The sequence below is a fragment of the Daphnia pulex genome, chromosome 3 (assembly GCF_021134715.1).
Source record: "Daphnia pulex isolate KAP4 chromosome 3, ASM2113471v1".
In the NCBI taxonomy this organism is placed as follows: Eukaryota; Metazoa; Arthropoda; class Branchiopoda; order Diplostraca; family Daphniidae; genus Daphnia; species Daphnia pulex.
Window position 1 is genome coordinate 4571533 of NC_060019.1, and position 11570 is coordinate 4583102.

At 40.7% G+C, this 11570-nt stretch overlaps 2 protein-coding genes across 2 annotated transcripts; both read left to right on the plus strand.

Moving 5' to 3' along the window:
- Positions 1–304: 304 nt before the first annotated feature.
- On the plus strand, positions 305–1120 carry LOC124190290. The gene has a single exon (XM_046582917.1). It carries the CDS (start codon positions 305–307, stop codon positions 1118–1120), a length of 816 nt encoding a protein of 271 aa, XP_046438873.1.
- A 2912-nt stretch (positions 1121–4032) lies between these two features.
- LOC124190291 (EMI domain-containing protein 1-like) lies at positions 4033–9898 on the plus strand. Its single transcript, XM_046582918.1, has 4 exons — positions 4033–4254; positions 7198–7365; positions 9589–9681; positions 9890–9898. The coding sequence occupies exons 1-4, from the start codon at positions 4033–4035 to the stop codon at positions 9896–9898; spliced, it is 492 nt and encodes a 163-aa protein (XP_046438874.1).
- The last annotated feature ends 1672 nt before the right edge of the window (positions 9899–11570 follow it).

The following is an 11570-nucleotide window of genomic DNA, read 5'->3' on the forward strand; positions in this document are numbered from 1 at the left end:
TTCTCTCTTCAGCCCGTGAGCTGAACTCGTGGCCAGACTTGGCCCTTCGCTTCTACTCAAACTCAGCCAGCGTGCTGACCTCGTGGCCAAGCTTGGTCATCTCCATTCTCTTAGCCCCCTCGTGTTAAGACGATCTCCCTTTATCTCTGGTTGTCAGACGTGGCAACTCATTTTAGTAACTGACAAACTAACACTACATCGAACCGCGTGGCTACGTTCAGCTTCGTGGACACTCTCTCTCTTAGCCCCCTCGTGCTACGCTCTCTCTTGGCCACGCTCCCGTTCATCATTTCCTTCGAAAAATATGGCGAACGTGGCTACTCTCACGTCCAAACGTGGCGGCAATCGCGATGCGGTTACTCGACTCATCGCCAAAATCTCCGACATCATCGCCGATGCTGCTATGGACAGAGACCGAAAAATCTACGAACTCAACAAGAAGTTGACAGATCTGCACGACAAGATCAAGGTGGTTGAGACGCTCGATACCAAAATCGTTGAACTGTTGGCCGCTGCTGACGTGCAGGCTGAAATGGACAGTGCTGGCGTGATCAATACGACAGCGTACGACGCTCGTGACGCAGCAGAATTCACTCTAAAGAAGCTTATGGATGAAAAAGCCGCAGAAGCAGCAACCGCTGCTGCTGCCTCTGCTGCTACAGTAGCAGCTACCAATCCAAATCCTCCAGCACCTACAATAACTCCAACCTTCAACGTTACTACTGCCACTGATTCGAGTCATCTCCCCAAATTCAACCTTCCCGAATTTGACGGAAACATTCTTCTATGGAACGCATTCTGGGACGTCTTCGAAGTAGAAGTCCATCTTAAAACTAAGTATTCTAATGCTACCAAATTCAACTTCCTTAATTCTCGTCTGTCCGGTGACGCAAAAGCTCTTCTTCTCGGCCTTGTGCTAAGCAACGACAACTACACTGTCGCCGTCGATCTACTAAAAAAATGCTTTGGTCAACCGGCCAAAACTATCATGGCTCACATGCGAGCACTCACATCGTTACCAAACCCCGGCACTGATCGGGTCTCTCTCCGCAAATATGTCGATTGTTTAGAGTCTCACATCCGTGGCCTCGAAGCTCTAAACAAGAAACCTGATTCTTAAGGTGATCTACTCGTCTGCATTCTCCTGGACAAATTATCTGCAGAACTACGTCGTAACTTGGCTCGACAAAGTGACGCCGCAGAGTGGGATCTGGACACGCTAAGAAAAAGTCTCTTAAAGGAAATCGAAATTCTCGAAGACAGTGAGAACTCACTCACTCACCCCTTTTCCGTTCAAAAACTCAACGTCTCGTTTTCAGGAGCCACTTCTTCAGCAAAGGAGTTCTCCAACTGAAAACTTCTTTGCCCCTTCTGCTCTAGCGATCACTGGCCCACCGACTGCGACGTAGCAATCACTGTCGAAGCGCGATACGAAATCGCAAAAGTCAAAAAGCTTTGTTTTAACTGCCTCAGCAAATGTCATGCAATAGGAGCGGAGTGCCCTTCTTCGTTTCGGTGCCGCTAATGTCACCGTCCTCATCACACTAGCCTCCACAAAGCTGAATAGAAAGGCCGGTGTCCGTCACTACTTCACCTCAAAAATCGATTTATCTTCTTCCCCTCACCTTCTGCGAGCTTCCGTTCAACCTGCTGCTAGAAAACCAGCCGATCCAGTTCCAGCTGCATCTTCAAGAATAACTCAACCAAGAGACGCCGAATAGCGGCCTTCTCTCGCCCCGGGAGTGTCAAATATTATTCTCCACACTTAACTTCATTTAACTTAATTCTAATCTCTCTTGTTTTCACCCCTCTCGCATCCGTTTTGCTCAACACCCTCTAGCTATAACAGATTCGCCTGTCTTTTGTTTCATGTCTAAACGTTTGTCATCACCTTGTCTAAACTTGTCTCATCAGTCTTGTCTGGACGTTCAACACGTCGAGTCCTTTCTCACCCCCTTCTTTTCCCCCCTTTAATTGTTCAATTCGCACCCTCGTTACAGTAACGATCAGTCGCACACTTCTGAGCTCTCAATTCAGATTGTTCTTACCTCGCGAATTAACCATCTTAAAAATGCACAACGTAGGACCTTAACTAAAAGTGCTTCGTCTCTCTTTTCGAAACACAAACACTTCTCGGAGCCGTGACTCCATCTCTAGATTTTACGACATTTGGTTAATGCCGACGAACGAGCAACTGAAAAAGAAATCAATTGCACCATATTATTTTTTCAACAAAAACATGTTCTTACTTGAATTATCAAAAACGAACTGAAATGAATACTTCCACCTTTACCATGCATAACGTGATCTACACACTTCTTCAATGTGCCCTTCTCGTTCTCTAAAAGAATCAAAGGTAACTATTTCATCATGGATGTTCAAATTTAAATGTTCAAATTCCCAAATCAACTTGAACAAATATTCCCACATAAGACACACCCAACATGAGCAAATGAAATGAAGGAATCAACAACTTTCCTTGTTGACTCTTCTCATTTTCTGGAAAATCAAAGTCAAAAACGTTTGTCAACTAGGTCTAATGCCATACTTTACAACCAACTAAGATATAAAAACGTAAAATGCAACTCAACTCTCGTAAAAAAATTCTTTCATACTTACACGTTAAACAATCACTCAACTCTCGTAAAAAAATTATTTCATACTTACACGTTAAACAATCGAAGAACGATGAAATCAGGAAATCAATGTCCTCATCCAGCACAGCAATCATAATTTTAGTAGTACATTTACCAACTACGAATAAGAAACGATGGGAACACTAGGTAGACGAAAAACAAACCTTAATCTAAAAAAAAATATAATCAAACATAACATTAGCGATTGAATAATCCAACCTTTTAGTCATAGACCACTCATATTTTCGATGTCAAACAACCCAAACAGCTTTGATTATCGGAAACCACGACTCCTTGACGGTTCTTCTCTGATCAAAACAATGAAAACATGTTTTCCTGGAAGAAAAACACCAAACAAACTATAGCACTCGTACTTCATTTCACCAATTTTAATTTCATACATTCAAACTTCATTCCAGTTAACACACATTATCCAAATAGGTATCTAAACTACCAATAAGAATTTTACGTCCACCAAAACCAAAAAATACTTCTGGTTTTGTTTTTTCTTCACATTCAGAAAAGAAGACATCGTCAAAGAAAAAAAAATCATTTCTTTTTGTCCTCCGTTGTCTGCCTTGGCAGAAGTAACAACCACTTCAAAGTCATTCAATCCATCGAAAACATTCAACTGAATAGCAAAACATCATCAAAAGTAAAAAAAAAAAAAACGAAATGAAAACATAAATACCGAAATCGATAGATGCCAATCAAAGGCGTCCGAAATAATTTCACAAGCAGTAAATTTATAACTCTTCCCAACAGACTCTAACTTCTGCATATAATCAGCCGAATAACGACATTCGGGAAATCCCCAATGATCAGTAATAATAGATTTCAAAAACAAAGATGTATACTCAATCTCATTATTTATTAATAACATTTTGGGTGTTTGAGGGAACTTTTAAGTCGCACGACATTTGCCATCAGTTGGGTTAGCCTTTTTATAATCCCTCCCTGATTACAGCAACACAACGACAAAACTTTTTTTGTCTCTTTTTATTGCCGTTTTTACCTTTGGGCTGTTTGTTTAGAACGAAAATAAACCGAACTGCCCCTATACGCCACCAAATGGATACCCTATTTTATTTCTATCGGTTGAGATAACAGTCTTCGTTTTTCGGATAGGATTTTGTGTTAAAAGTATATAGGCTAGAATAATTAAAAATAATAATTGTTGTCGACGAGCGGAAAACGGAGCAGTGAAATCAGTTGCTATTGCCACTCCCATTGCAATTTTCTTTCTATTACTTTAGTCTTGGTTCTTCTTCTCTGTCTCTCCTACAAAAACCGCTGATTCCTCCTCGGAGTTCACCTTGAGTTATTGATCAGCGTTGAACTGCTTGCAACGAACTCGCTGATCTTTTAAATTTCGATTGCTTTAACACATTTCAGAATGCCGTGGGGACTGGGACTGATCGGAGATTTTTTGGACTCTGTACCAGGAGTTGGCTACGTTAAAAGTGCGATTCAAAGCGAGTGCGGCGACAAAGAAGCAGCTGAAAGATCCTTACAAATGGCCAATCGCACTTCAAAAGTGGTGGCGGCGGGAGAAACTGGTGCACTTGTAGGAGTTCCAATTGGGGCTGTAGCTGCAGGAGCTGGTTCCCTGGTTGCGGTTACTACTGAAAAAGACAAGAAATAGCCTGTAAGTTCGATTCAAGTCTGAAGCTCATCACAGAAAAGGCAAGGCACTGAGAGAAGAAAATGAAGAATCAGAAGTCTGCCAATTTCAATTTGCTGTTGTTGCCATAAACCCAGTTTGTAATCCTTAGATTGCTCTGCTCCCAGAATACAAAGACTATGGTTGACTTAACATATTCTAAATAATCTGCATTGATGGTTAGTAGTATAAAGTATAGTACTAGTAGAGAAAAAATCTCTTCCTACACGTTTAACCCTTAACAGCGGGGAAATGAAACTTCCCATAAAAAAGTGGGTACACACTTAAATGAATATGTGTCTACTGTCTAATAAAATGTGCATTGTACAGTGTTTTTTGCAGGCGAAGGGGATTGTGATGCTCCCGTTTTCCCGCATTTGTACCAAAATTCGCCATTCGTTCTTCGATTTACGGTATCTCCGCAATAAAAAAAAAACAAATTAAAAACAAAACCCGAGGTTGTAACGATAAATGCAATTCATCAGTTAAACTATATACTTTAAAGTTAAAAGAATGAATGGGATATTATTACTACTCTCAACAGTCAACAGTCTTGTGTGCCCTACTGCCCTTCTCAACGTGAAAAGTACGGTTCTCTGCCTTTCGCTCTCTAGTGGTCAATTAGTTAACTAAAATTAAGAATGCTCTTTTTTAAAATTAAAGAACGCTCTCTGATTCGGATTAATTTATTTCAAGATAAAATATTTTTCATTATTTCGTTTTTTTCATGGTGTGAATAGACTGCTTGACCAGTGGGCGCGGCCTTTTTATGCTTTGAATGAGGATCCTGTTGGTGGCCTTTAAACTTTAATTCCGACTTGTTTGTGTTATAAATTGTATGTATGATGAACAAATTGTGAATTTCCACAAGGAATTTTCGAAAATATTAAATTCGATTCAATCCTGTATTTTTCTTTTTTTTTCAATCAAGTACTATCTACCTTTTATTAATAGTCGATCAGCTACTTTCATAACAAATATGGTTTCTGCTTGCTTCACACTGGTTGATGGTGTTCGATCATTCGGTACGTGCTCGTTTCTTTGTGATTATCTTCATAATGTAAAGTATCACTGTTTTTATTACTACATTAAAGTTCCCACATTTTGATGCCATATTTATGGATTTTCTATCTGTAGAACTAGAGTAGATTTTTTATCTAAAAAGGGAGGGGGGTTGTGTCGGACACAGACTTTTTTTCCTTTAAATTCCTTCAACTTATTTCTTTTGATGTAATGACACCTTTGCTTCCATCAAAATTTGTGTTCAAATGAGTAAATTATATTAAATGATAAAGTAACTTGATTTGATTCGATTTGATTTATTTGTAACGCGCACTATCCAAGTAAAGTTCTAATGACGCGAATTTAACGTCATATCCTTGAAAGCAATCAAGGATCCTGTCTAACAACATTCTTAGTGTTATGCCACAGCCTCAAGGCGCAGGCTAAAAGTTTTATGACGGGTTCAGCCGGGGATCGAAACCAGAGCATCATTGCCATTTTTCCAAAGCTTTGACGATCTAGCCACTACACCCCACATCCACTGTCATCTCCCTTTCAATTACTGGAAATGAAGTTCTCGTAAAAATGTATAGTCAATGTGTGGTTAGATAGTTTCATTAATTATGAAGCTGCCAATAATATTTGTTTCTTTAAGTCTATTTAGGATTTGGTTCCTGATTACAATGATCTTGTTGCCTGTAACTAGCGCCCATTATACTGTTGGAATATTGTCGCTTTCTACTTGACCCAGATGCATTCTGAGAGAAAAAGTGCCAGTTTCTACACTTCTTGTCCAGAGTATTTAATGAATTTCATGTTGTGTCCGTTACTTCCAGTTTAACCTTTTCTAGTTATAGAGCAAACTTTGACTTGGTTGCTACTGGGAAGAAATTGCCTACAGAAGTTGCCTCCGAAATTGCCAAGAAAAAAGCATTTTGTAGTCGGCATCAGCCATGCCTCTAAAGGAGATCATGGTACAGTACCCTACACAAAAATCCGAACAGCGATTTTTTTGTTTTAAGCCACCTATCCATATATCGGGAAACTGTGTTTGGATTTTTTACATAAATTTAGGGGGCTAGGAACAAAGCGAATGGTGGGAAGAAAGTAATGTCTGGAATAGCCTTAGGCTCGTTGTCAATATTTGGACAAGTGACGAGAAAACCTAATTAAGCTGCGGGAATAATTCGTTGTTCAATTTTTCGCGCCATGACAATTCCAGACAGCCTGTCTGATTTTGTTCATATTTTTAGGGGGGATGGGGTTGAGACATGGCCATGGGCTAATTTAGCCTATAAACTCCTTTTTTCATTCTTCCCAGTTCACACCATTCGCTTTGTTCCTTGCCTTCCGAATTTAGGTCTAAAGCCAAACAGTTTCCCGAAATACGGATAGGTGGCTCAAAACAAAAAAATTGCCGTTCAGATTTTTTTGTAGGATACTGACATCTTTTTTAAATTTTAAAGTATCAAATTAGTAACATTTTAATTTGATTATAGATAGAGCAAAACTTCAAGAAGCTCATCGAAAGAAGGTGCACATTGCACTGGCAGAGTTTTAACGAAGAGCAGTTCATTCATCCTTTACTTTGGTTCTCAACTTTTTTGAATCCTTAAGTCATCCTTGAGTAAGTAGCTAATTTAATGTTTTTCTTCATTAACTTTATGTGTTTGCACTATTCAATACGCATGTTGTATGTATATCAGGTGAAACCAAATTTCTAAAATTTAATATCATAATTTGTAAATTGATTGCAACTAAAATTTTGGTGATTGAAATTTTGTGCTGTTCTCGGATTGGGTAGAAGGTAAACCCCTCGTTAAACCTTCCCTCAGACAATAATTAAATTCAATAAGTTTTCAATTGTTTGACGTTTTTTATTGGAAATGTTTTAAGGGTCGCATCGGTCGTCCTGGTTCACCGGGAGCTAAAGGAGAGCCAGAATCCATCAGTGGATTTCTTGGAAGATCGCAAGGACCTAAAGGCGATAGCGGAGCTCCTGGTACCAATGGCCGTGATGGACTTCCCGGTCCCCCTGGTCTTCCGTGCCCTGCTTCCAGTCCTGTACCTTACCACCATCCTCATCCCTATCCTCCAGGCCCACCTAGAACCCCCAGCGGACCTTCCAAATCAGGTCATAAAATAAAAAAACTTGCAACAAAATCCTTTTTTTAAATTTCGAAATAACATGACAAAACGAAAATTAAACTCGTTTGATTGCTCTTTTTTGGCTATGGCCGTGGTGCAGCTGGAACAATATTATGCGGGAATGGATCCGCTTGTGATGTTGTCCCAGGTGGTTGTCGGGAATTTCCTAACATTAACTTCAAAAAGACTTAAATTCTAAATAACGTCGGATATTTCCTAACATTAACTTGAAGACTTGAAAATCTTTAAGACAGCTGTATTCTGCAACCTACTGGCTCCACGAATACTAATACACTGACGAACACTTCAGTCAAAAAGGGGTAAGGGGAAAACATGATGCGCTCAATAGCCCGAGGGGTCTGACACGTTCAGACTTGTCTGGACAAAACAGTTGGGCTTCGACTCGTCTTTACATGGTACAAGGACAAACATTAAAAACTTATTCTTGATAGGTCGGAATTTTCCGACATACACCCTGCCGGAATTACTCCTCTTCTTTCACGGTCTCCATCCGCGCCATCCATACTGTTTTCCGCTGCTTGTCGGTTGACTTGACGGCAATGTTGAAATCTTTTCCGCCTCCATGACTCGTTGCACATCTTCTTCTTTGCTCTCAAGGTTGTGAATCTTTCGAGCTAGTGACAATTTGAATCTGTTGATCCATATCTTCCAGCATATCATAATCGGGCTTTTAGCTCAACCAACTTGCTCTCAAGTTTGTGAATCTTTCGAGCTGGTTTAATTAAAGATGACTCCCGATGATGCGTAGGGAAGTAGATGAATGCAGATACGAACGAATGTTGATTGATGATCCTACGTTGTGTTTCTTTGATACCTGCTGCTGCAGGGAGTGTCTGGACCGCCACCACGTGATGATGACGCCAACACGAAGATTTGAGATTTGCCTGTCTAAAACAGGTCGTTTGGAACCGCTACTTCCGTAACGCCAACTTGAACAAAGAACGATGCCTGCTGCTGCAGGGGGTGTCTGGACCGCCACGTGGTGATAACGCCAACATACGAAAATTTGAGATTTGCCTGTCTCAATCAGGTCGTCTGGAACCGTTACCTTCCGTAACGCCAACGTGAACATAAACGATGCTTGCTGCAGCAGGGGGTGCTTGGACCGCCACGTGGTGATGACGCCAACACGCGAAATTTTGAGATTTGCCTGGCTCAATAAGGTCGTTTGGAACCGTTACACTTCGTAACGCCAACTTGAACAAAGACGACGCCTGCTGCTGCAGAGGGGAGTTTGTACCACCACGTGGTGATGACGACAACATACGTTACTTCCGTAACGCCAACGTCCACAAAAAACCAGGACTAGTATCCTGGTTACGGCACCAAAAATGTCGGGAATTTCCTAACATTAACTTAAAAAAGACTTAAATTCTAAATAATGTCGGATATTTCCTAACATTAACTTGAAGACTTGAAAATCTTTAAGACAGTTGTATTCTACAACCTACTGGCTCCACGAATACTAAGACACTGACGAACACTTCAGACAAAAAGGGGTAAGGGGAACACATGATGCGCTCAATAGCCCGAGGGGTCTGACACGTTCAGACTTGTCTGGACCAAACAGTTGGGCCTCGACTCGTCTTTACATGGTACAAGGACAAACATTAAAAACTTATTCTTGATGGGTCGGAATTTTCCGACAGTGGTGATGGTTTTGTTTTATTGAAGATTGTCATCGCCTGGATAGGCAGAAATGCGTGTGACGAGCCCAGGCTGACATTCGACGACGGACACTGGAACTTGATCCGAACAACATCGATGAGGCGAACGAGATCCCAACTGACAAATGGACGGACGGACAAAAGGGAAACTTATTTTGGGCGCTTACGGGTTGACCCCAGTAGTTTTTATTGAGTAATTTAGGAGAAGATTTTTGTTTTTTTAACGGCAGTGCCATGTGTTTGTCGTTAAAAGACGGGCAATCATGTCTCTGTTGTTGGCCGTTTGGATGGGGGGTTTGCCAAACGATCATCAACCACCGCCATTACCAGCAGGAGCGTAGAAATCATTAATGTCCGGCCCATCCACCTTGCTCTTTTTTCTTTCTTTTCCGCCCGTTCACCTGTCCAAACCATAACCGTTTGGGTGTTTTTTGTGTTTGTCGTGTTGCAGATTTTAGACGGCAGCCCCGTCGGAACCATCGCCTATCTCTACGAGGAGGAGAGTCTTCTAGTCCGCGTCCACAAAGGCTGGCAGTACATTTCGGTGAGTTTATCTCTCTCTTGCCCAGCACGGAATAAAATGCGCTCAACATTTACGGTAACGTTGATGGAGCTCTGCTGTTCGTTATAACACGATCGAGACATTTGAATTTATCGGCGTCGAAACAACAGCTATTGTTGAGTCGGGTCTCTGCCGGAAATAGATATGGTTTTTGTAAATGTAAATAACGTTTTTTTCTTTTTTGTTCCAGGTGGTGTAACGCATTTTCAGCTGGGGCTCGTTCGGAACAGATCTCAATGAATACATGATTTCCTTTTCCAAATCGATGATGGAATAGCGAGCCAAGCTGGAATACCGGTAAGACTACCGACGTGCTAAATTTCGTCATCATTAAGGTCGTTTTTTGGTGTTATTATTACGCTGTCGTCAAAGTGGGAAAGAAAGGGAAATCTTACCTCGATTCTGAGTTCGAGATCCTGATTCTCGATTTTGAGAGAGAGAGCGAAACTGTTTGACTTTTTGGTGATTGAAGAAGAAAAGGAAAGAAAAAAAAAGAAAAAAGTTTATCGAGTGTAGTCTAAAAGATCCCTCGTTTCGTGTGTTGTGTGTGTTTTAATTTATCCCGAGATGCGGCTAAAAATGGCGATGTGACTCGTGTAACTTGTGTTCCTGATCCCCCGAAAAAAAACACCACCCGTCTTCGCTCAATTCGGTCGACGCGATCCTGTCGCAGAGGAAATGCGGATGATGAGAGAAAAAGATTTGTTTGAGGTAAAAAATAAATTTGTCTTTTTGTAATCACTTGCGGCAGGTCTTTTTTGGGCAATGGAAGATGGATATCACTTTTTCTGTTCTTTGTAATCATCATAACCGGCCAGAGCTTGTTGAAATAAATTTTGCTGATTGTCACTGTAGACTTTTGGCCGCAAAATTCCCACCACTCTCTGCCCTTTAGCGAATGGAAACCAGAAGGTCAATCACACGAATGAAAATTAAGGTTTTAAGTTTTAACGAAGCAACATAGAACAAAAGATGTGCAATCTGATTGTGTTAACATATTAGAGATATTTTTAAACGGTGAACCGAGCTTGCAAGGGTTTAACAAATTTGTAACGACAATTCATCATTAGTTCATTACTCATTAGTAAGACGATTCAATTTGGGGCGAGGCAAAATGGTCTTTGCTTTGAAACCAACTAAGCGAAACTAGCAACTAACATGTACTAACCCAGCGTCTTGTTTGATGTCGCTAGCATCGCTTTGTTTTCTTTTCATGTCGAAAGTATGACGCGCCGTTTGGCTCACTACCCCTTACTGACTTTGAAATACCGTGGCGCCACCTAGTGAGCGTATGTGTAACTACGTGTATAGGGAATGCTTCCACACCAGCCACCGTGTAGTGTAGTGTATGGCGTAGTGTAGTGTAGTGAAACTGGTTTTTCTAAAATTTTCTGACTCCTGATATAGTGTAGTGTATGGCGTAGTGTAGTGTAGTGTAGTATAGTGAAAACGGGTCTTTCTACAAATTTGTCCTTCCCCTGATGTAGTGTAGTGTAGTGTAGCGTAGTATAGTTACATAGGAACTTCAGCTCTCTGACCTGGTATATAGTGAAGTCTAGTTGTATTAAGTCTTTCCTATTCGCCTACTTTACTATACGCCTTATTACTATACGCCAATTACTATTACGCTATTACGCCTATTACTATTACGCTTATTACTATACGCCTTACTATTACCACCTACTTCTTAAATGATGTCTATTTTTCTGCCCTGTAAATTTAATCAGTAATACAATAAAAGCTTCATTATTCTGAAGAACTCATTAATTTAGGAGTTTTGGCGACTTTCACTTTGGGACTTTGGGACTTTCAAATAATTTGAGACAGTTCAAAATAACATGTTGTTACTAAAAACTGAACAAAAAACCAAG